The following is a 26,188-nucleotide window of genomic DNA, read 5'->3' as shown; positions in this document are numbered from 1 at the left end:
ATTCTCTGGTGGAAGGAATTTGTAGGGTCTCCTTGTCTTTTCTTAGAAATCTGGATATTAGGGACATTATACAGGTTCATTTGGGATGCACCTGATGCACTGTTTAGGCTGACTCATTCCATGGTAAGACTTTACCCCATCCTAGATCAAGATAAAGAGGTCTTGTGGCCTCCTATGGTGGATGCGGTGGTCTTCCTAATTACAAAGAAAACTACTGTTCCAGTGGGTGGGAGAACAGTGCTAATGGACCCCCAAGACTGTAGGATGGAAACTCTGCTTAAACAAAGTTTTGATGTGTCAGCTCTGGTGATCCACATGGCTGTTTGTGGAGATTTGGTAGCAGGACTTACTTTCGGCAAGCTGAGAAGGTCCTGGACAGGCCAGCAGATAGTTGTTTCTATGGATCAGGAGTAGTAAAGATTGAGGTAGGCTCCTCCTTCCTGGTGGATGTGCAGTATGATTTGCTCTGTGCATTGGTCAAGTCTGTAACCTTGGTGGTGGCAACACAGAGACCCTTTTAACTGCATCTAAATTGAAGTTGATTAGGTTTCCCTCCAAGGGTAAACTTCTATTTGGTGAATTGTTGGATAAGTTTGTCAAGAGCCTTGGCGAAACTAAGGTGCCCAGGTTTCCAGAGTTTAAGTTGAGGCTAGGGAGCAGAGGTTTTTCACTCCGAGGTAGATTTGGGATGCCTGTCGTCATCAGCCTGGTAGAGTGAGTGGAGCTCAGCATAGCAGATATTTTTTTCAGTGGTCACAGTCCTTTCGCAGTGGCTGTCAGGTCCAGCTTCTTCCAGTGCAGCTCAGGGAGCCCAATGAAAGTGTCAAGGCCCAGCTTGTGATGGTGGGTCAGTGCTTGATTATGTCATTTTTATCGGAGGTGGGCCCAGATTACCACAGATTAGTGGGTGCTAGAGGTCATCCACAAAGGTTATGCCTTGGAGTTTGTGCAGCTGTTGCCAGAGGCCTTTCTCGAGTCTCCTTATCAGTCCGGTTGGAAAGCAGGAGCTCTTCTGGATACTTTGTAAAGGCTACTGCAGCTTTAGGCAGTGATTCTGGTTCTAGAGGAAGAAGGGGTGTGGGAAGATAATTTATTTTGTGGTCCCAAAGAAGGAAGATCTATTTTAGATCTCAAGAGTTCCCAGTTTTCGCATAGAAATGCTTTGATCGGTCATCATGGCCGTCTGCAAAGGAGAATTTCTGATTTTTCTGAGGTCCAATCTTCATGTTCACATTCAGCAGGTATATCAGAGATTACTTTGATTTGCAATTTGGGGCAGCACTATTGGTTCTGTGTGCTCCCTCCCTTTTGGTCTGGGGCAACTGCTCCTCACACATGGAGAAGTTGTAGCGGCAGTGCTCAGAAAAAAAGAGATTCTAGTTCATCCGTATCTGGATGATTGGTTGACCTGAGTAAAGTCCTTTAAGGAGAGCGAAGTCAGTTTGAGTGGTGCAGGAGCAACTTGAATCCTTCTCAGCTGCTAGATTATTTGAGAATTTGGTTTGACACACATTGGGGCCAAATCTTTCTGCTAGAAGCCAGGGTGCAGAAATTGCAGTCTCGGGCCTCACCTTCTTGCTACAAGGAGTCCAAGGGCCTGGGAGTACCTGAAGTGTTGGGGTCAATGGCAGCGATGCTGGAAGTGGTACATTAGACCAGAACCCATATGCATTCATTGCAGGAGGCACTGTTGTCTCATTGGTCTTTTCAGCAACAGGATAGAGAGGTCAGATTACCACTTTGGAATAGTGTGTGGGCCAATTTGCAGTGGTGATTTCACGATCCCAGCTTTCTTAAAGAGATGAGCCTGGAGCCCCCGGAGTGAACAGTTCCGACCACAGATATGAGCCTCAAAGGCTGGGTTGCCCATTGCCTGGTACAGGTAGCACAAGGCATCTGGGGTTGGGAAGAATTCCAGTGGCAGAAAAACAGAGTGGGGTTCACACTCTCCACAGCAATCGAACACAACAGAAAAAAGGGGGTGGAGAGGGCCCAATGTCAAGAGATCAGTCACCACACTCAAGGGTAAGATGCTCCAGAAAAGCCTTTATTGGGACCCAACACGGTCTGTGTTTCGGCTGTATCAGCCTTCTTCAGGGGTCAATCAATGGATGTTCTATAATATATTGATTGATGGAGCATTTACTGATCAGTTAATAAAAGTCACATGAAGCTTAGCTCTGTGGTTTGGTCCCGGTCCGGTTTGTCAGAAGAAAGATTTTCATTCTTTCTTCTGTTTACTGGAACTAGTGCCATAGAAGCTGTAAGGGTAGTTCCACTGTCTGTTGCCAAATGGAGTGGTCCATCAACAGACTGGAGACCAGGGTGATCTACCTGGCATTGGTTTTCTTTCATCCCCTGATAGAGGGAAAGGCAATGAGAGTGCTCTCCGACAGTTCAACAGTGGTGGCGTATGTAAACCGTCAGGGTAGCAGATGAAGTGGCCCAACTCACGTCATGGACAGAACTCAACGAATTTTTTAAAATTCTATTAGTTACACCGCTTGGATGGTTTGCCCTTGTGCACTATATCAAATAAATTGAAACTTGAAGCTGTCCGCAGCTCTTGTAGCCAGGGTGGAAATTGTACAGGCAGATTTTCACAGCAAAAATGTCCTGAGTTTTTTTTTTTCTAGGTTTATATGTTTTTTTTTTTTTGTTGGTTGTTACTTGCCTTGAACCTGGCAGGCTATAAGCACTGTAGCATAGCATAGATCTGGGTGTATGGAATCTGGATCAGGAAGTTTTCTGTCTCATAGTGTGGACCTGTGGTCAGCCTGTGATGGATCTGATGGTGTCAGCAAAGAATGTGAAGGTAGCCAGGTTTTTCAGTTGTCACAGGGCATCAATGCCTTAGTTCAGCTGTGGCCGGTTGATGTCCTGTTTTATGTGTTCCTTCCATGGCTCTTGCTGGGGCGAGTCATTCATAGGATAGAGCGCCACAGGGGTCTAGTCATGTTGGTAGCCCCAGATTGGCTGAAAAGACCTTGGTAAGGAGATTTGTTCTTCTGGTGGAGGGAAATTTATTGGTGTAGGGACCAGTGAAGATGCCATGCCAGACCCATTTCCATTTGTCTTACGGCTTGACTCTTGAGAGGTTACAGCTGAGCAAGAAGGGTTATTTGGGTAGAGTCATTTCTACCATGTAAGTCATATTGGCAGTCAACGTCCTTGGCCTATATTAGAATGTGATGTATTTTCGAGGATTGGTGTGATCAGTTCTGATTGGTTCCTTTGACAGTCTTGGTATCAGACATCTTGGATGTTTTGCAGGATGGTTTTGATAAGAGTCTGGTCTTAGCATTCCTCAAGGATCAGATGGTGGATTTAGCATGTTATAGAGGGCTGGTGCACAGAAAGACATTATCTTTGCTGCTGGATGTGGTACGATTCCTCAGAAGTGTTAAGCTCCTTCGCTTGCCTTGGCAGTGTCATCCTGGGACTTAAATGTCATTCTGTTGGCACTGGCAATGGCCCCTTTTGAGCCACTGACTACTAGTACCATTCAGGATCTCGCCCTCGACAGTTTTTCTTGTAGCTATTTCATCAGGCAGGAGGATTTTGGAGATGAAGGCTTCATTGTGTAGGGAACCTTTTTCTGGTGTTTATTAAGGAAAAGGTATTGCTCCATTCCGGCCCCTTCTCCTCCTCAAAGTGGTGTTGTCTTTTTATGCTACTAACCAGTCTTTAGCTTTGCTTGTGTTTGGGAATGCCAGAGCAGATGTTACACAGTGGTAATTGTTTAGTTTAGATGTCAGAATGACGTTGAAGGAGTATATTTGCAGGACAAGACTTTTGGTGGTTGGACTATTTTGTGTTGTTAGGGCCAAAGGCGAAGCGGTGTCCAAAGCAACAATGGCCCAGTGGATAAAAGAGGCAATTGCATCACCGTATTTGCTCAAAGGAAGGGCAGTGCCTCAGTCTGAGAGCTCATTCCACCAGAGGCCATGCAGCTTTGTGGGTGGAGAGCACTTTAGTTCCGCCTCAGTAGATTTGTAAAGCTGTAGTGTTCTCATTGCATTCCTTTGTGAGACATTATTGGGGTAGATTTTCAGGCACAATAGAATGTGGACTTTGGGGCATGGGTCTTGAAATATCAGGGTCTCACCCTTGATGGTCACTGCTCTGGTACTTTCATCAGTCTGGATGGATGACAAGGAAAGAGAAATTAGATCTTACCTACTAATTTACTTTCCTTTAGTCCCTCCACTGGTCCAGACCCCACCTGTTCTGTGAGTATTTTTTCAGTCAGTAATAGAATGTAAGGCATAACACTATACCATGGTTCAACGATGAACTGAAAACATTAAAAACACAATCCAGGAAACTCGAACGAGCATGGAAAAAGATAAAAGATGAACACACATTCAATGCATGGAAACAGATACAAAGAAAATACAAATACGCAATAAGACAAACCAAAAGGACATACTATAAACTCAAAATAGGGCCTGATCACAAAGACATGAAGAAACTATACCAACTCATCAACAAACTAGTAGACACTATGGCGGTCACCACAACCAATACTGACATTCTATCTGCAGACAAACTTGCTAAATACCTCCTGCGGGAGGTGGTGGAAATGAAAACGGTAAAGGAATTCAAACATGCGTGGGATAAACATAAAGGAATCCTGTTCAGAAGGAATGGATCCTCAGGAGCTTAGCCGAGATTGGGTGGCAAGAGCCAGTATTGGGAGGCGGGGATAGTGCTGGGCAGACTTCTACGGTCTGTGCCAGAGCCGGTGGTGGGAGGCGGGACTGGTGGTTGGGGGGTGGGGATAGTGCTGGGCAGACTTATATGGTCTGTGCCAGAGCCGGTGGTGGGAGGTGGGGCTGGTGGTTGGGGGGCAGGGATAGTGCTGGGCAGACTTATACGGTCTGTGCCCTGAAAAAGACAGGTACAAATCAAGGTAAGGTATACACAAAATGTGGCACATACGAGTTATCTTGTTGGGCAGACTGGATGGACCGTGCAGGTCTTTTTCTGCTGTCACCTACTATGTTATATGTTACTATGTAAGTGATTTTCAGTAGGTGGTTGTCAAGTTGGTTATGGGAGTCTGTTGATTTGCACTGCATGGTACTTACTTGGCATTTTTGCTGGATGTTCAACACACTTGTGAGCCAAGGGCCAATCGACGACTGATTCTACGGAAGGGATAAAGTTGAGGAAAACCAGATGAAATAAATTTGTGAGCTTTCTATGCAGATTACTGCAGCTTTCCATCTGGAGTAGATTCTTCATTGATGGACATTCTCACTTTATTATGTGCAATAACCATTGTTGGGAAGTTCAATAGTAGGGGATATGGACATGTTTTGTTTTTGTAACTTTTGATATTAAAGGAATCATATGTTGCATCTTTGCTTTACCCTTCGTTATCACCTATAATGTTCTATTACATATTGTGTTGACATTGTAAATAGTATACCATGCCATACTTTGCATTGTTTTTGAATATTTTTACTGCTGTAATTGTCTACTGCTCATGTTTGATCTATTCTTACTGTACACCGCCTTGAGTGAATTCCTTCAAAAAGGTGGTAAATAAATCCAAATAAATAAATAAATATGTGCGTGTTGCACTTGCCATGTTCCAGGAGACCTTTGTAGAGCTAGTTAAGGGTGAGAGTGGTGTTTTTCACTTGATTTCTTTATGAGAGTAGTAAGGAGACTTGAAATATATGAACCAGAAGTACAGAGACTTGAGCTGATGCCAGCTTACCTGGTATAGCTCCCTCACCACTTTCCCCTAGCTCTGCTTTTCTTTTATAGATTGTTTTTAGTGCAGAAGTCTGACTTCCTGCTGCTTTATCCAGTTAATTTGCTTGTCACCTATCTGAAGATCAGTTGTTTGGCTGCCTTAACTCAGCCTGTTTGCTTCTTGAAGAGATTGTCAGTTATGTACCGTGTAAAGTGCTATGTACACTTGGTAGTGCTATACAAATGATTACATATTTTGTTGTCTCAAAACTACTGGAGTAACATAATTGCATTTTGTCTTTTCAGCTTTTGACCATCTTTGTGAGTGGTAAATTATCATCCTATGTCAGGTTTTACCAACACAACAAAGACTTCATTGACTCTCTCGGTAAGCAGTGTTATGCAGTGAGTACTCCTATTGGTGACAGATGTTTGATCTGTTGTCATTTAATGTCACTTTCTGTGCAGGTTAGAAATGTTTTCCAAATATCAGTACTGTTTTCATGTACTGCATCTCTGAATCACAGACATTAAACTTGGACTAAATGTGAGGAGTAAAGTAGCTGGATATGGTGTATTTTACTTCCTACCCAGTGGATGCATTGAACTACACACACCAATGTGCCAGACAATTTGTCTCATGGCATGAAAGCTCTGTGATGGAATGTTAATGTCAGCAGCCTTTTTATTTATACACTGTGAAGGAAAGGAGCACTAATTAACTCTTTGCCACTCCCCCATTGATGTGTAATTGAGTGTTACAAAAAAGAGCACTAGTTCATTCGCTAGTGTAGGCATTAAAATTCCCTTTTCTATATGGCAGCTTTTTAGGACAGGGGTCAGTGACAATGCTGGAGTTGTTCAATGATGCAGACTTTATTTTTTTATGAGTGCATTAAGATTTTGACATAGTAGTAATGAATAAATGTTTCCATAAAATATAAGATGTATTTTATATCTTGGAACTGAGATATCACAGTTCACTACAGCCTGACTTTCTCTGGAAAAACAAGCCCCATTTTGTGACTCATAACTCTCATTAGAGTAACGTTTAATATGTGCATCATTGAATTAATGGATTGGTATTAGAATTGTGAGAATAATTATACTTTGTTGAGGGCTGTTAATACACTGCATATATTAAATGTGAAAGCAGTCACAGCTAAGAATATTATCTGAGTTATGTTTGGCAGGACTTGTATACTTCATGATGTGAAATAAGTTGATTATGTTTGGTCTTCATATTGTGAGCTTCTGGAAGCATGGAGTCTCTTAATGTACATCTTTAAAGTGCTGCATATTTTTTTAATTTATTGAGATTTATTAACCTCCTTTATGAAGAGATTCACCCAAGGCAGCGTGTGACTGAACTGGTAAGTTTGTACTGCAACTGCTGATATTCAGCCCCTCGTGGGTCCCTCAGTGGCCAGCGGTTTTAAATCCAGGCTTAATCTAATCTGGATATTCAATGCCAGGCCATGAACAAGCACTGACTCCAAATATTCTGGTCAGCCATAGACCCAGAGGTTATGCAGACACAGCACCCGGCTAATTGGCAAAACTAGGACTGCATTTTACACCATCTTACCTGGTTAGCCATGTGGATACCAGTATGAATACCACTGGTGCCCATATAACTGCTGGCTCCTCCAGCTGCACCCAAGAAGAGAAGTGGGAGGATATCTGGGAGCCCTTCACTAAAATTCCAGTTGCCTCCATTGTAATGGAGACCTCGTGTAAACCTTTCTTCAGGGTTTCTTGTACCCCAGTGAGATTACATATGTTGAAGAAGGGGACTTTTCTCCCATGTAGTGAAGCTTTTCTGTGACTTACAAATATTGGAAAAAGCTGTAGTTGAACTATATTGAAACAAAGATTCATTTGAGTATTGAATTTTTTCAACTGATTTTTCTGTCAGTCCTAAAAGACATGTCACCTGTATCTTATTTATTTATTGGGATTTATTAACCGCCTTTATGAAGAGATTCACATAAGGTGTTGTATAGCAGGTATAGTTTAACATAAAACTTACAATTTTGTTAACAGCATAACAATAGTAAAATAACCAAGAACAAACATAAATACAATAAATGAAGTAAACTTGAAAACAGTACATTGAAACCACCTAAGAAGAATGCATTAGAACATTCAACTAACATAGATATGATGCTAAAGATTTTTTACAATACGGCGTACCATATATCTGAGGGACCAAGAGCAGATATATGATGGGAACAACATATGTGGTATAGAGTCAGTTGGGATAATTTGATAGCTAAAATCAAGACAAGTTCTTTGTATAGTTAAGCAAAATATAAGAAATGTATCTGAGTTACAGTATGTGTAGCAAGCTAGCCCATGAGCAGAATGCGTGTATAGTCAGTCACCCTACATATTAAAGGCTTGGGAGAAGAGCCAGGCTTTCACCTGCTTCCTGAAGTAGAAGTAGTCTCGAGTTATACGTTGCCCCTCTGGGACTAAATTCCAGAGCATGGGGGTTACTCCTTAGAAGGCTCGCTGGTGGGTATCACATCGTACAATTTCTTTTGATGAGGGTACAGATAGTGATGATCATTGAGAGGACCTTAGAGGTCTCAAAGGTGTGTAAAGGGCTAACTTTCTTTACTCTGGCCCATTTTGTCTGAGGACATTGAAAATCATAAAGTTTCAAATTTAGCCCTGTAAGGTACTGGTAGCCAGTGTAGCTTTTACAGGAAGGGTGTGATGTGATCAGTTGTGCTGCAGCATTCTGAATTAGTTGGAGCTGGTACAAGCTCTTTTTGGTTTGGCCAGTATACAGGACATTACAGTAGTCTAGTCGTGATGTTATGGCATAGACTACTGTGGTCAGACTCATCTTTTCAATATATTTCGTGGATGCCGTAGGTAATAGAGATAATTATTGAAGGTTGTTTGAATGCGTGGGATCAGAGTGAGTGATGAGTCTATCTGTATCCCAAGATTCCTGACCTGTGATTTTAGGGGACATTCATACTTCCGAAAAGGTATTTTGAGATTGGGTTATTTGTCCACTTGTGTTTGGTTCAAAGAATCTTTGTTTTATATGGGTTAAGGCAAAGTTTGTTTTTGTTCACCCGCTCCAGAGTTGCAGTTAGGCATGCAGTCAGATTGCTCAGAGCTGTGAGTAGATCTGGTTCAATAGGTATGAGTAGTTGCACATCATCAGCATAGATATAGAATTTTGGTCCATTGACTGTAGCAGCTCAGCCAGAAGCTTGAGATAGATATCCCTGTGACACTCCACAGTTCAGTGTGCTGTTTCTGAACAGAACTGATTGTTATCTATCTGACAAATAGGATTTGAACCAAGTAAATACTGTGCCACTGATATCTGCTTCTGCCAGTCTTGTAAGCATGATATTATGATCCACGGTGTCGAAGGCTGCCGAGAAATCAAGCAACACTAGTATTGAGGCAGAACCCCTGTCACAGTTTTTGTGCAGATCATCAAGAAGGGGCACAAGAACTGAGGGTGTGAAAACCTCCACTAAGTTAAAATATGAGATGCTGGATTTCAGCTCCAAGAATTATCTTGTTAAACACATGTAGCGGGGTGGTCACATTCACCGCACCCAGCAGGAGGAGGGTGTCATGGCTGTTGCTTGGGGCTCACAACTAGTGGCCAAGTTTAGGGTTTGCATGGCCCTCAATTAAGGGCTGCCAGTTCAGTGACCAGATTAGGAATGTTGGGATTGAGGGGTAAGAAAGTAGAATATGTAATAGAGAGGAAAATATCAGATCATTGTGAGTAAGACTTCCTTGTCTCTTGTTCTATTCAATCTTTAGCTTGCTCCTTTGGCAAGTGCTGAGCATTATGGAGTGAAGCTTGTTTATATTTGCCACTGATATTCAAAAATTATTCAGATTAAACTATCCCACCATCTGTGTTTGTCTGATTAGAGAACTGAGGAGCTACTTGGACCCTCTGACTTGATTTTTGTGTTTATTTTTTTGTTCGTTTAATTTGTATTCTTTCTTTCCTATTTTATGATGGCATTCCTTGTTTTGTTGAATGTTCTTTTATTGTAAACCGCTTTGATCCTCTTGTGAATTGTTTGTTTCACAGAACTGCCGTTGGAACTTCTTCACCAGTCTTTAAAAAACTCCAACCTCAGTCGAACGTTACGCATGAAAAGTGAATCCTAATATAAATTACACAGAAGAAAACTACAGTTGGAGGTTTTTAAAGACCGGTGAAGAAGTTCCAACGGCAGTTCTGTGAAACAAACAATTCACAAGAAGGAGCCGAACACCTAAGGTCTTTTCCTCCTTAATAACCTACATTAGTTACACTTGCTACTCAGTATATGTATTTAGAATAATATATCTAGCAAGATATCTGCCACAGACTTTGCCACTTCATGGTATAGAAATGATTCTCTGTTGCATTCATCTTAAAAACATTTTTAAAAATTGACAAGAGAAATAGCAGTTATATAGTAATCATATTTTTGAAGACAGTTCAAATAGTAATCGGTTGAGATTTTTAAATGTTTTTAAACAGTCACTAATAGACTCCAGCAGATGGCATAATTTTATATTGTAGCAATTCATCATTTTATTAAGCCTGACAACATAGGCCAAGAGCAGCATTATGTGGTGTCGTCTGTCGCCCTAACATGTCTACATTTTAATCTGGCATTACCAGCAACCTTTTTGCTTCAGAAACTTAATCAGCAATCTCATATTCATTTGTTAATTAAGGTTAATGTGCACTAATTGATTTTTTTGAAGCTTGTAGAGTTCCATTAAGTCCAGTTAGGTATTGTTGCTGGTGTATCTCATTCATTTGAGTTATGATCATTAGTTGTTGAATCTCTGCCAGATAATTACTGTTAATTAACACAACATGCTATTTTATAGTGATGCCTAATCATCACTGAATGTTTGAATGTTGTAAATTTTCAGCCTAAGTATTTGTTTACCAATCTTAAATGGAGACTAGGAGTTCATTATTTAGTAATACCCCAATCAAGACAGACTTTGGCATGCCAGGCGCCCAAAAACGTTATCTTATCTGTTAGGTTTGTGCATATGGAGTTTCTCCTATGACTTACAGTTTATACAGAAACTAGCTTAAAATATATCCTACATTGAGAAAAAGGCCCTTTTCACTTAGGGAGTCATTTGCTAACAACTATTTAATGCACATTTACCGCAGAACCCATTGCGCAAAATGCACCCTTTCTTAAATAACTTTTATATTGACTGTCTTCATATTTCTATGAATGTTCTAACCCAGAATGTACTAGTATGAACAATTTTTCTAATTAATTTGATTGCCAAGTTTTACCAAAAGATCCTGTGAAGAAGGAAATAAGAACAGAAAAGCAAATGCTGAGTGTGTGTTTCCTTCGGTGTGTGTTTCACATAGTAAAGAAATAATCATGAAGGTAATGCAGGGTGTAAATGCTTCTGTATTGCATGCTCATAACTGTCCATTTTTAGATTGAATCTAGGCAGAATAGGAAGCTCATTTATTTTGGTAAAAATGCTTTATCCTTTTTTTAATTTTACAGGCCTGTCACACGAACATAATATGGCAAAAATGCGACTACTTACCTTCATGGGTATGGCAGTGGAAAATAAAGAGATTTCATTTGATACCATTCAGCAAGAGCTTCAGATTGGGGCTGATGATGTGGAAGCATTTGTTATTGATGGTAATCATGACATTCCTTTACTTTTTAACTGTATATATTCTCAAATCTTATTTTCATCAGCATTTTAGGTTTCTATATGATAAAGTATGTTAGAAAAAAAAAACTATGCTTTTCATAGAATGAATAACTTATATTGTTTTGCACACTGTATTCCTACAGATATTCTACTTCTCAATTTTCAAATTATTCACATTAGGATAAAATCTGTTGGTCCTTTTTACCCTGAAGCTTTGCACTAGTTTTCCAAACAAAAGTGTGCATGGTAATTTTCACCTGCTTTTTCTGTGTTTTAATGCTGGTAGAGTGCACAAAGATTTGAATGTACCATTTAATTGTGCTCTTTTCCTCCCCTGACCTGAACGTGCCCATGGAAATGCCTCCCTCACTCTAATACACATACTTCTAATTATATTCGAGGCCAACCATATTGCAGTTATGGCACCAAATCCGGTCCAAAATCCTTTTTCTGCCCAGTTTTGGTTTCAACCAAAAATGATCATGTGTTTTGGGTGAAAGCCAAAAATTTGTGCTTTTTCCAATTTGTCTTCCTCCCCCTTCCCCCAAACAGGAGTTGCCCCAGTGGGCCTACCTTACAAACTCTGGTGGTCTAGGGATGTAGTTGGGGCAGGAGTGGTCCTCAGTTATTCTTGCCCTTTCCGGCTGTGCTCTCAAAATGGCTGCCACAAAGGGGGCATCACTCCTGCCCTGACTACACTGCTAGACCCCCAGAGATTGTAAGGTAATCTTAGGGGGGGAGGGTAGGGGATTCTCATTTTTGAACAGCGATTACAAGTAATGCAGTTCTGATCTTGCATAATAGTTTAAATAGAGTGTTCCAAATAAATTCTTTTGATTCAAAAGTTTTGCAGGAATTTAAGTCTGCAAAATTTGGGATGATAAGCACCTTAAAAATTGGCCTCTCTTTGGAGTTATGACATCAGCTATCACTCCAAGGGGTATGTTTACTAAGGCACGTTAGCGTTTTTAACGCGCCTTAAGGCATGTTAAACACTAATACACCAATACATTCCTATAGGCGCGTTTGTGTTTAATGCATGTCAACCAGTAACGCGTGTTAAAAATGCTAACGTGCCTATGGCACATCTTTGTAAACATAGGTCCAAGTGTGGTGCAAAGTCAGCCACTGTAAAAGCACCATAGTTTTTAGTTGTTCATTAGCTGCGGTCCATGTGTGCGGAGGCTATTTTGCTTTGAAGTAAAATACGGTCTTCTGATTGGGATACTGTGGGTTTAGCAGAGGGATTCAGACTGCAAGCTCGGACAGTCCACAGCAGCCCTTACTGGTTCACATTCACACAACCAAACTTGAGTTTTCAGTTTTGGCTGAAACCAGGTGATGAGTTTCGGCTGCAGTTTTGGCCAAAAGCTTTCAAACAGTTTCGTTAGTGGCTTCGGTTTCAGCCAAAACTGAAAAAAGCAGTATTGGTTGGCCTCTAAATTATATTGTGAGAGGGCAGTTTTTCAGACAGCTGATAGATACACAGGTATTTGTGTTAGCTCTGAAAATTATCCTACTACTACTACTACTCCATATGAACTAACAGCAGTGGAACCTTAAGTGTTCTTAAGGATCTCCAAATATTTCTGCACCAGTGCAGCTTCAACAGTTCAAATATGAATGAAAGATGAAAAGCAGATTTTACATTTGAATTTATTCTTTAAAACAACAATTGGGTGGGGGAATAGTCCCAGAAGAGGTACATGTAGTAATGCAGTTCATGACTCTACTACTACTACTATTTAGCATTTCTATAGCGCTACAAGGCATACGCAGCACTGCACAAGCATAGAAGAAAGACAGTCCCTGCTCAAAGAGCTTACAAGAAATTGGAGCAGGATCAACATTCCTTAACCCATTCCTTAACCCATCCCTTGATGAGTGGTCCAGATATAACACTCATAATTATTATTGGGTTTTCCAAATGATAATGGGATAAATCAATTAAGTATATCTCTCCTTCTTTTGCAATATCAGATGGCTATATTTTGTGATTCTCTACCATTATCTTTGAGAACTTGTCAACATTATTATTTAGGAAGAAACTAAAATCTTTTTTATTTTGTGTTATTGATTCTGTATCCTCTGGTTGTAATTGAAATGAACAGACTTGTTAGTATTATTGGTTGTTTATTGCTTTGTAATGCCTAGATTTCTGATCTAGAATCTCTTGTAATCTGACCTTAAACTGAAGAGGTATAGGCGGAATACAAATCCCAGTGTAGTAATAATAATAAGTAAAATTTCTATTGAGCGTAGTGTAGTTATGGATTTACAGGATAGGTGCTGTAAGATCTGTTTTGGTTTTTTTATGTGATTGTAGTGTGGTTTGTGTCTTATCTGTATTTGTGACTAGAAATGTAAAATGTTATAAATTTTGCTGTGCAGTTATTTGTGATGTATATTGTGAACTACTTAGAATAATGGTAATAGATGGACAGTGTTGAAGTATTCTAAATAAAAAGCACATTTGAAGTTTTAATCTTTAGTTCAAAAACAAGTGTAGTTAGGTTTTGCAGTTACTGTACTGTAATTTGTTATAATTAACATGAAGTAACAGGTTAAATGGTTGGGGGTGTTCCCAGAACTTTTGGTATGTTTGCCATGTGGATAATGCAAAGAAAGAGTTATTGCTCTGTGTTAATGGTTTGACAGATAACATGCAATGTAGTTAAGGTGTCATTTGTGCATTACAGTAATCTCCTCCCATTCCCTGCACTTGTCTGCATTAACTGTTTAATGTGACAGCTGATGCTAATGGTTAACTTGCTGTCTTAACTCAGCATGTGGTAATTCCTTGTTAAACAGAAGCACAGCCTAGTAAACTGTACACTAGTATGGGTGATCCTGATGTACCGGGAAGGCGGTGTATAAATCAGGGCTGTGGAGTCAGTCAGAAGCAATTTTGGGTGGTAAAAATGTACTGGTACCAACTCTGACTCCAGCTTCAAAATAAAAACTTACAACAGTTTATTGCACATTTTCATTTGACAGCATTTTTGTTGTTCAACTGTCAAATAAATATATCTTGGGATCTATTAGTCCTAATTTTGTACATAAAGAAATATCCTATGTTTCTGTAATTTAATCAAATTTCTCTTAGATTTACTATACATAGTAGGAATTAGAGTTGTGGGTTGGACAATAGAAAAACAGAGGCGTTTGAGATGAAGGGTTTGCTGAACTGACTCCACAGCCCTGCTCTAAATGCCTCTTAATCTTTAAAGGGGCAAGTCTATAATAAGGTGTACAAAATAGACCCCCCCCCCCCCCCCCCAAAAAAAAAAAATGTGCATAAATGCTCTTATTTATAGGTTCACAGCCTGCGCAGTGTTATAAGAACATAACATAAGAGTAGCCATACTGGGTCAGACCAATGGTCCATCTAGCCCAGTATCCTGCTTCCAACAGACCAAGCCAGATCACAAGTACGTGGCAGAAACTCCAAACTAGCACAAGTTGGCATCTATATGCTTCCATTTTCCATGTCAATAGCAGGTGTTAATGCGGATGCCCAAATGCAGCACTTTAATGTATAACTTAGTGTTCCAAAAGTTATGGGTGTAAATATTAGACATTCCCATGCCCCTCTCCCTGTCAACGTCCCCATGCATACAGTACAGATACCACTGAGTGTGTTGCTAGCACATAGGTATTTGCTTGTCCTATATAATAATTCTCACCTCCAACATTCTATGCTTGGGACCGTGGCTCCCTGGCTGCAGGTGGACTGCGAGGCAGACACGCACGGACGTCAAAACAGCTACTCCTCCTACTGCCTCGGAATCAGCTGTCACCCCCCGCGCTACGGCCCCCTCGAAACCCACCCCCTTCCTGAACCTGTCGATCCCCCCCCACCGAACGCCAGAAACTGCACCCCCCCCCCCCCCCCCCCGCCACTGTTGTGCACTACCTCTGCTGACAGCCGAAGTGTTGTTCTGCCCTTCGGGTGGGTTCCTCAATCATCTTCTCAGAAAGTTTAACTCCGTGCGTCTGACGTCCCGACAAGATGATTGAAGAACGAACGGGAAGGAAAGAACAACACTTCGGCTGTAAGAACAGGTAGCACAACAACGGCGGCGGGGGGCAGTTTTCGCCGGAACGGGGGGGGGGGGGGGGAACGACAGATTCGCGGAAGGGAGGGTTCAAGGGGGCCGTAGCACGGGGGGGGGGGGGGGGGGGGAATTGCCTGCCTAAGGCCCGTTTCCTTGCCTACAGAAACGGGCCTTTTTTACTAGTATTCTATAACTTACACACACAGCTGGTGTCTAACTTTAGGTGATCTGTTATAGAAAGAGAAGAAAAATATTCACCTGCAAAGAATTAATGTCATTACATGTTAAGTGATGTTTCATTTCAGTGACTAGAAGTTTTGTGTTGCAGATGGTGATAGGATTGCTGACTTGGTTTTAGTTCATATTTGATTTTATATACCACTATCTCAAGTTGTGCTCTGTGTGGAGTACAAAACAAAAGATAGTATTTCACAATGCTTTTCATTCTTCCAGCCACAAAGCTTCACCTCTGTATTGTATTCATAATACATACCCACTCTTGATCATTTTTTTCTAAGAGGAATAATATTTTTTTACAGCTGTAAGAACAAAAATGGTCTATTGCAAAATTGATCAAACGCAGAGAAAAGTGGTCATCAGGTAAGACCCATTTGTATGAACATTTTGTTGAGCAGCTTACTAAGTTCACATTATTTTTGCCTAATATATCTATTTAATATTTTAAGTAGAAGCAAGGTATTATTCTTGTCAGCTGCTTGTGGTTAAATAGTTGCTATTTATCATAATTTTATTAAAGCTAGGACTGAATGTGATTAGCTTATTTAATGAAAGCGTCCTATTTTCCAGCACATTTCATTTAATGGCCTATTCATGGCTGGAATACAAATGGCATTTGAATTTCCTTTAAATACTCAGAGAAGTCTGTGAAGGGGGTATTACCAAGAAGGAAAAGCAGAGATTGCAAACAAGTATTTTCTGTGCTTATGTAAATTTGCATTTGGACCTGTACAGTTTTTAAACTCAAAATATGTGTAGCATGTGCAATTTATAATGAAACTGCAGTGAAACTCTTTCTTTTGTTTTTAGTCACAGCACACATCGAACATTTGGAAAACAGCAGTGGCAACAACTTTATGACATACTTAACTGTTGGAAACAGAATCTAAACAAAGTGAAAAACAGTCTGCATAGTATTTCCGATGCTTAAGTTTTAGATGTAATACCAAAATAAACTTAAAACATTCTGAACTTTCTTTTGAGAAAAACGTAACTTTTATATCCTGACTTAAAAGTTAAATTGAATTTAAAGTCAAACCAAATGCTACTTTAATTTTTAGTTCAACGTTTATTTGTTCAGACACACAAAAGGGACTGAATTAGTAGAAGATTGAAACTTGTGGGCATGTTTAAAGTTTTGATTGGTGATACTGCTCACAAATTTGAAACTTGTGATCATTCCAGCCCCCTTTTGAGTATACAGATTTATTTTTTCGGGTTATTCACCAATCTTACAAAACTTTTTCTCTGTTGAAATAAAATTTGAATGTTAATGGGTTATAATACTTTTGTCCATTTTTTATTTGTTTGACACATATGTAAATGTCCACATTTACAAGTTCTGTTATCTCTCCTAACTTTTTTCTGAGGCTTTAGTTAGATTTTCTTTTTCTTTGTTGCATTGTTTGTGAATCCAAAAGTCTCTTGGCCTCATTGATTAGTTGATGGATTTTGGTGGACTGAGAGTCTCCACCATCCTCACATAATTTCATTAAAGTTGGAGTTTCTGCTTTACCAGCAGTGAAATCAGTGGGAGCCACTTTGTGATGTAATGGGTAGTGACCAGTTATACTTGGAGGTGGAACAGGCTCTGAGAGATCCTTCTGTTTACCTGTAGCCTCAGTGCAGAACTAGCAGAGAGAAAAACATGCAGATAAGACACACAACCACTAAGACTATCATTTGTGTCAATTATCTATTTAATTTTACTCCTGTGTTATGGACAGGACATGGATTACCTAAGAAATGTCTGTAAACTTTATTTTATTACAACCTAATAATTCCCTTTAAAGAGGCCTTATGCTTACAGTGATGTCTTTTACATTTCCTGTCAGGTACAGAAAAGAATATTACACCATCTCAGTAATTAGAAAATGCTGCCACACTAGAAAAATATATCATCATTTCTCTATGTATGATTGTATAACAGGCAGAAAAATTTGTCTGATTCTGTTTAAGGACAGTGCTACAACTGTGACCTGGAAATACATTTTTTGACAAAAAAAAGGCCTGGTGAGTTAAGAGAAAAAATATGTTTGAAGCTAACAAATCTCCAAGCTGCAAAAGTAGTTGGAGAAAATTGGCAAATAAAAACAAGACCAAGCTTGGGTAACCTAAACAACAAAAGGAAGCCTTATAGGTAATCAAAGAACCCACATGCTACTGCCTGAATTCCATTTATGTTGAAAGACTTTTCATCCAATAATCCAACTGCTTGTACTAAATCTGATGTGGAAGATGAAGCTCTATTAGAACATCATCATTTTCTTTATATGTCAACCTTCACCTAATGAGTACTTGGAAACTTGTCACAATTTGCATATATATTAAAATATTTACAGAAAATCTTATTTAAAGAGAATAGATGTGCACCAGTTTATTCACAACTACTACTACTATTTATCACTTCTATAGCGCTACAAGGCATACGCAGCACTGTACACCATACACGAAAAGACAGTCCCTGCTCAAAGAGCTCACAATCTAAATAAGACAGGCAAACAGAACAATTAAGAGGCAAGGGAATTAAAGAGGTGGGGTACAGGGCAAGTGAGTAAAGGTTAGGAGTCAAAAGCAGTGTCAAATAGGTGTGCTTTTAGCCTTGACTTGAAAACGGCCAAAGACGGGGCTAGACGTACAGGCTCGGGAAGTCTATTCCAGGCGTGAGGTGCAGCAAGATAAAAGGAACGGAATCTGGAATTAGCAGTAGAGGAGAAGGGGACAGACAAGAGAAGATTTATCTACAGAGTGGCGTATCCGAGGGGGGGTGTAGGGAAAGACAAGAGTGGCGAGGTACTGGGGAGCGGCAGAGTGAATGCACTTATAGGTCAGTAAGAGAAGTTTGAATTGAATGCGAAACGGATAGGGAGCCAGTGAAATGACTTGAGGAGAGGGCTAATGTGAGCATAGCGACTTTGGCGGAAAATGAGTTGCGCAGCAGAGTTTTGGACTGATTGAAGAGGAGAGAGATGGCTAAGAGGGAGGCCGGTGAGAAGCAGGTTGCAGTAATCTAATCAAGAGGTAATAAGAGTGTGGATGAGGGTTCTGGTAGAGTGCTCATAGATGAAGGGACGGATTTTGCTGATGTTATAGAGAAAGAAACGACAGGTTTTGGCAATCTGCTGAATGTGAGCAGAGAAGGAGAGAGAGGAGTCGAAGATGACCCCAAGGTTACGAGCTGTTGAGACAGGGAGAATGAGAGTGCTATCCATAGAAATAGAGAAAGGGGGGAGAGGAGGGTGGGTTTAGGGGGAAAGATGAGAAGCTCGGTTTTGGCCATATTAAGTTTCAGATGACGTTGAGACATCCATGCAACAATATCAGATAAGCAGGCTGAAACATTGATCTGGATGCTGGTTGAGATTTCGGGGGTGGAGAGGTAGATCTGGGAGTCCCATGGTATTGAAAGCCATTGGATGATATCAGAGAGCCAAGGGAAGAAGTGTAGATGGAGAACAGGAGAGGACCGAGAACAGAACCTTGAGGTACACCGATTGGTAGTGGGATAGAAATGGAAGAGGATCCACCAGAGTGTACACTAAATGTGCGAAGCGAAAGGTAGGAGGAGAACCAGGAAAGAACAGAGCCCTGGAATCCAAGTGAAGACAGCATATCAAGGCTGTGATCAACAGTGTCAAAAGCGGCGGATAGATCGAGAAGGATGAGGATAGAATAGAGACCTTTTTATTTGGCCAGAAACAGGTCGTTAGAAACTTTTGTAAGTGCAGTTTCAGTTGAATGAAGAGGGCAAAGCCAGATTGGAGTGGGTCAAGAACAGCATGAGATGAAAGAAAGTCAAGACAGCGGCGATGAACGGGCGCGTTCAAGTATCTTGGAGAGGAAGGGGAGGAGGGAGATGGGTCGATAGTTGGAAGGACAGGTAGGGTCAAGTGAAGGCTTTTTAAGAAGTGGTGTGACCACAGCATGTTTGAAGGCATCAGGAACGGTTGCAGTGGAAAGTGAAAGATTTGAGGATATGACGGATAAAAGGGGTGAGAGAAGGAGAAGATGGTGTTAAGAAGGTGGGTCGGAATGGGATCAGAAGAACAGGTAGTTCATTTTGAGGAGGAGAGAAGATCAGTTGTTTCTTCATCAGTGACTTTGGGAAAGGAGGAAAAGGACGGGGGGGCTGGGGAGAAAGGGGAACGGACAAGGGAAGGGAGAGGTGGGGGTGGCTTGGATGAGAATTCAATAACAACCAGTTATGAATTGCATGAAAAGTTTCTAGAGAGGTTTTCATTGTGCAATAATTATACAGGCACATAAATTATGCAGTTATGATTCAGGATTAGTTAGACCCATGTTAAAACTTTCTTCTCGAGGATATGCAGTTTTTGTTACTATTCCTTTTGTTAGTCTGGCAGTGCCCTCCTTTTCCCTTGGGCTTCTATCTCAATTGGATCCTTTCTGTATTGAGCTTCCATTTGCAACTGAATGGGGATTTCCCCCCTAGTTTGCGCTGCATCTCTGCGTAGTTGAGTCCAATCACTATAGGGATGGTCCATATCAGAATGAACCCCAAATACAGCCCTTAGTTTTTCCAGTACCCAATGGTGGACTCTCTTCCCTAATCTATGGATCCCCAAATGTTTTTAAATGCAAGACCATGTAACGTCAAATTGCAGAGAGCTTAACTAGGAGGAATGAGTTGAGTGAGCATGGAGGAAGTTTTGCTAAGCAGGGGGAACAATCCTTGGATTTTGCTGGGTCAGGAGTAGAGTTGTAATGTCAAATTAGGGGGCCTTTTTACTAAGGTGCACTGAAAAATGGCCTTTGGTAGTGTAGGCGTGTGTTTTGGGTGCGCATAGATCCATTTTTCAGCACGCCTGCAAAAAATGCCTTTTTTAAAAAAAGTTTTGCTGAAAATGGACTTGCAGCACAATAATGGCATGTCCATTTTGGATTTGAGACCTTACCACCAGCCATTGACTTAGTGGTAAGGTCTCACGCATTAACCAAGTGGTAATGACCTATGCGCGCTAGATGCCACTTGGTACATGTGGAGGGGCATAATCGAACGCCCATCTCCATGGGCGCCTATCTCCGAGGATGGGTACGCGAAGGGGCAGGACAGACTGTATTTTCGAAAAAGATGGGTGTCCATCTTTTGTTTTGATAATACGGTTGGTGCCGGGCAAATGCATCGGATTTGTGCGGATTTGAGCTGGGCGGTATCGGTTTTCAGCAATAATGGAAACCGAAGGCGCCCAGCTCAAAAACGAACAACTCCAAGGCATTTTGTCATGGGAGGGGCCAGGATTCGTACTGCACTGGTCCCCCTCACATGCCAGGACACCAATCGGGCACCCTAGGGGGCACTTGTAAAAAGTTTAAAAAAAAATTAAATACCTCCCAAGGCCATAGCTCCCTTACCTTGGGTGCTGAGCCCCCCAAATCCCACTCCCCACAACTCTACACCATTACCATAGCACTTATGGGTGAAGGGGGCCACCTAGATGTGGGTACAGTGGGTTTTGGGGGCAGTTTGGAGGGCTCCCATTTACCAGCACAAGTGTAACAGGTGGGGGGGGGGGGGGATGGGCCTGGGTCCACCTGCCTGAAGTGCAGTATGCAAGTCCACTGCTCCAGGGACCTGCATACTGCAGTGATGGAGCTGGGTATGACATTTGAGGCTGGCAAAAAAAAGTTTTTAAAGTTCTTTTTTTTTTGTGGGAGGGGGTTAGTGACCACTGGGGGAATCAGGGGAGGTCATCCCTGATTCCCTCCGTTGGTCATCTGGGCAGTTGGGACACTTTTTGGGGACTTGTTTGTGAAAAAAGGGTCCAAAAAAAGCAGCCCAAATTCTCGCTTCTGCTGCCCTTCTTTTTTCCATTATCGGCCGAGCGTGCCCATCTCTCCTCGGCCGATAAACACGCCCCAGTCCCGCCTTCACCACGCCTCCGACACACCCCTATCAACTTTGTTCGTTCCCACGACAGACTGCAGTTGGAGGCGCCCAAAATCAGCTTTCGATTGTACCGATTTGGGCGCCCATGAGAGAAAGGCGCCCATCTCCCGATTTGGGTCGAAATATGGGCGTCTTTCGAAAATAAGCTGGATAGCGGACGAGCACCAGAGAGTAAAAATTATTTTTCGTACGCGCACCAAAAATGAAATTACCGTAAGAGCCACGTAGTAGCCGGGTGGTAACTCCAAACTGCCACACATAGATGCTTATTTGGCCCTAAATCCTGAGAATCCTCTAAGAAAGCCATTAGATTAATTTCAGGAGAATCCAAATTGTCAATACCCTGTATATCAGAAGCAGATCTTTACTTCAAAGAAATATAGTAACAACTTGAAATTTGTATTGCATCTACAGATGAAAGCAATAATAATGTGGATAAAATAGAGATGATATGGATAAGGCATGACGATTACCTGCAGAGTTAACTACTGTTGTTTTAATTCTTTTATAAAGGTTGTAAGAGGTGAAAGCGTTAGGAGTACTTCTTTCATCTTCATTAATGTTGGAAACTCAAGCCATCTGTATTGTGAGCCAGGCTTGGATTAAATTGAAGATGGTTCAGCAGCTGCACCCCTGAAGTCATCTTGATTATTGTAATACCCTTTACTTGGCTCTTCCAAAATATTGCTCACCCTCAACGTTCTGAGGACACTGATGTCACTTCCGTCATCAAAACGGGTTCAAAGAGTTCGTGGTGGTGAAGCCACCGAAATCGCCATCTCGAGGACCCGCCCTCGCGTCAAACGTGATGACGTCGAGGGTGGAGCAATGGCGTCACACAACGAGGGCGGAGCAATGGCTTACGGTGTGTTCAGGAGCTGCGGAGCAATGGCGTCAGAACGAAGAAGGGGTCGATAGGGAGGGAGGGAGAAGGCGGGGGTGTTGGGGAGGAAAACCTTGCTAGCGCCCGTTTCATTTGCTCCAGAAATGGGCCTCTTTTACTAGTGACTACATAGAAGTTGTGGAATAGAGTAACACCTTTACTTTCTAGTCTGCATTGGTTACCCATAGAATCTAATATTCTCTTTAAAGTTCTTCATGGGATAATCTGAGAGTATTCTAAAGAGTGGTGCATTCTAAATATGTCATGACTTGTAGTTTCCACCCTCTAAGGAATTAAGGGGGCCTTTTACTAAAATATGTAGGCGCTTATGCGCATGCATGTGTCGGATTAGAACTACTGCACAGCTAATGCGTTCTCCGGGCGGTAACTCTAATTTTTACGTGCATCCAAAACGCTTGGCAGAAAATAATTTCTATTTTCTACTGCGTGGCACTAACCGGGTGGTAATCAGCAGTGTATGTGCGCTGACAATTACCGCCTGGTGTCATGTCCATTTTTGGCAAAACAAAAGGCCTTTTTTGCAGGCACACTGAAAAATGGACCTGTGTGTGTCCAGTACACATGCCTATACCAGCGCAGGCCATTTTACAGTGCGCCTTAGTAAAAGGGCCCCTTAGACTCTTGAGGATACAGTCACAGTGCTTCTCAGGAGTAGTGCCTGCCCTTTGGTACTACTCACTCGGGGGCTAGCATTCCTCTGCTCCCCCTCTCTGTTAACCTAGCACCTCTCCCATCTCTCTTCCTCTTTCCTCCACCCCCCCCCCCCCCCCCCCCAGTCCAGGTTCTCTCTCTCCCACCCCCACTGCACCCTTGGCAGGGAAAAAAAAACTACGACCTAGAGGTAACAAGCTATCAAAATCAATCAGGAGAACTTTATTTTGACATTCAGCAGAGCAGAAAAAACAAAGCTGAATAATGGAGACGACTGCTGGGCATGGGAAGGGCTGTGTATGTTGATAATTTTACACTAAGTTCTGAGCTCTGGGAGAGCTGTTGTAACATATAATACTATCCTCCACTTGTGTACCTGACTCAATCCTGCTTGTTGACGTAAAATTGTGATTACAAATGCAGGTTACAACATATTTATAATTGGCACTGAAATATGTTTTATGCACCAGTAAAATACTATTAAAAAATGAAGAGAAGATTTGTGAGATCTAGTGATTATGTCAGTAGTCCGTGCTTAAAAATTCTAACATTTGGGAACATTAGCATGCAGGAAAGACATGGATCTATATACTTAATACAGGCTCAAGTAGTTGTTTTATTAAAGTTTGCCACACGACTGCCATATGCCTTTGAGTTTCACCAAATTAACAGGTTATTTGCATATCCTTTTTTAAACACATATTTTAGTGCAGTAAATTCTGGCATTTCAAATCTAAAATTGAAATAAATTACAGTTACCTGAACAAAAATGTAAACTTGGTATTTGCTTTGTTCAGTTGAAAATGTAACAGATTTTACTTAAGTCTGATTCATCTAGAGAGATCTGTCAGATGCAAATGTTTAGATATGCCAATATGAGAATATAAAATGTCATATCTTAAATATTTTGGGCAATTCATTTTATTGAGGTACAAAACTACTGCCCTTTCTTCTCCCAAAGACTTTAGATAGCATCTGTTTGATTTATATGCTGTGACTTTTTCCTGCTGTTTTCTATCAACCTTAATTGTGAAAAATGGTGCCATGTTGCCCCCTTTGTATTATGTTTGAAAATTGACTAGCTCTTAAAGCAGCCAGATGTGTACAGTGCTGCATATATTTGTATCTGGCTCACCCAAGGTCTACTATGCCAATATTTTTAATTGACTTACATGTTCTGTGGGAAAAGAAGAATCATAAAACGTCTCTGCAATTGCATTCCATTCTTCACTGTGATCTCTCCTGGGGTCTTGATTCATACATGAGGTATTCAAAATGTCAGCAAGTCTAATACTAGCAGAATCTGATTGACAAAGAGGAAATGGTAACCACTGCAGTTTATTCCCTAAATACTCACTGTAGAGGGAATGAACTTCTGCTTTACGTCTTATCTTGAGGACCACATATTTTTGCATCAAATCATGGTAATTTCTCTGTTGTATTACTGTATTTGTATTTTATATATGAACTGTACATAAGAACATAAGCATTTCCATTCTGTGACTGACCGAAGGTTCATCAGGTCCAGTATCCTGTTTCCAACCGAGGCAAGTAAAACAGATTTTATGCTAAGCAGCGGATTTTCCCAAGTCCATCTTAGTAGTGGCTTATGGACTTTTCCTGTAGGAATGTGTTCAAACCATTTTTAAACCTTGCTAAGCTAACTGCTTAGGATAACAGCCAGTAAGTTTCAGCGGTGGCAAAGATAACTGGTTGTGTTGCCATTGTACAAAATAACTGTTTATGTGCTGGCTTTGAACACTTACTGCCTGCTATTCAGCGCTATTTAACTGGCCAGGAATGGGTCCTGCTGGTTAAATTGCGCTTAACTGGCTATCTACAGCTGGAGGAGTGGCCTAGTGGTTAGAGCACCAGTCTTGAACTCAAAGGTGGCCGGTTCAAATCCTACTACTGCTCCTTGTGATCTTGGGCAACCCACTTAACCCTCAGGTACAAGCTTTGATTATGAGCCCACCTGGGTCAGAGAAATATCCAGGATACCTGAATATAACTCACCTTGAGCTTGTACTGAAAAAGATGTGATCAAAATCCAAATAAATAATAATAATATTCAGCGGAGGAGAGCCGGTTATCTCCTGCTGAATACTCTTGGTCAGACCTTAGTGGATTGCTATCTGCCAGCATTCGGTGCTTCACTAGCTATGACTGCCCATCTTTGGTCAGTTTCAACTTAACCAGCCAGTGCTGTTTATTGGCTGGTTAAGTTGAAACCGGCCAACAATAAACCAGATCTTCAAAGCTGGTCACTGGAAATGGCCCAGCATTGAATATCTGGGCTCAGCACCAACCACAGGAGTCAGTCCCATAGAACATAAGAACATAAACGTTGCTATACTGGGACAGACTGAAGGTCCATCAAGCCCATTATCCTGTTTCCAACAGTGGTCAATCCAGGTCACAAGTAACTGGAAAGACCCCAAAACAGTAAAACTTCGATATTGCATACATTTATTTTTCTAAAGTGGATGTTTATGCTGCACATATCTGGTGCAAAGATGTTCATTTCTCTTGTATTTTAGAACAGGCTCCACATTGGCAGATTCTGTTCTAAAATAAAAGAATATAAGCATTACCATGCTGGGTCAGACTGAAGATCCATCAACCCAGTATCCTGGCAAGATCCCAAAAGAGTAAAAACAGATTTTATGCTGCTTATCCCAGGGATAAGCAGTCAATTTTCCCCAAGCCCACTTTAGTAATGGCTTGTGGATTTTTCCTGTAGGAACTTGTCCAAACTTTTTTTAAACCCTGCTAAGCTAATTGCTTTTACCACAAGTGAAGAAATATTTTCTCTGATTTGTTTTAAATTTACTATTTAGTAGTTTCATTGTGTGCCCTCCTAGTACTTTTATTTTTGGAAAGAATAAACCATCATCTCTCCCCTCAGCTGTCTCTTCTCCAACCTGAACATGCCTAGTCTCTTTAGCCTTATAGCAAAGTCATCTCATCTCCTTTATCATTTTCTTTGCCCTTCTCTGTACCTTTTTTAATTCCAATATG

General features: G+C 41.2%; 1 protein-coding gene across 1 annotated transcript in view; it reads left to right on the top strand.

Annotated features, from left to right (window-relative positions):
- The window catches only part of EIF3M (eukaryotic translation initiation factor 3 subunit M), a 43,546-nt gene extending 26,560 nt beyond the window's left edge, over window positions 1–16,986 (top strand). The window contains exons 8-11 of the mRNA XM_030200659.1: window positions 6,016–6,097; window positions 11,250–11,393; window positions 16,007–16,067; window positions 16,515–16,986. Of these exons, the coding sequence (XP_030056519.1) occupies window positions 6,016–6,097; window positions 11,250–11,393; window positions 16,007–16,067; window positions 16,515–16,635 (408 nt within the window). The 3' untranslated portion in view covers window positions 16,636–16,986. The remainder of the gene's footprint in view (window positions 1–6,015; window positions 6,098–11,249; window positions 11,394–16,006; window positions 16,068–16,514) is intronic.
- Window positions 16,987–26,188: the final 9,202 nt, after the last annotated feature.

The sequence above is a fragment of the Microcaecilia unicolor genome, chromosome 4 (assembly GCF_901765095.1).
Source record: "Microcaecilia unicolor chromosome 4, aMicUni1.1, whole genome shotgun sequence".
Classification (NCBI taxonomy): Eukaryota; Metazoa; Chordata; class Amphibia; order Gymnophiona; family Siphonopidae; genus Microcaecilia; species Microcaecilia unicolor.
The sequence above is the reverse complement of the archived record's forward strand: the minus strand, read 5'-3'. Positions and strand labels throughout refer to the sequence as shown.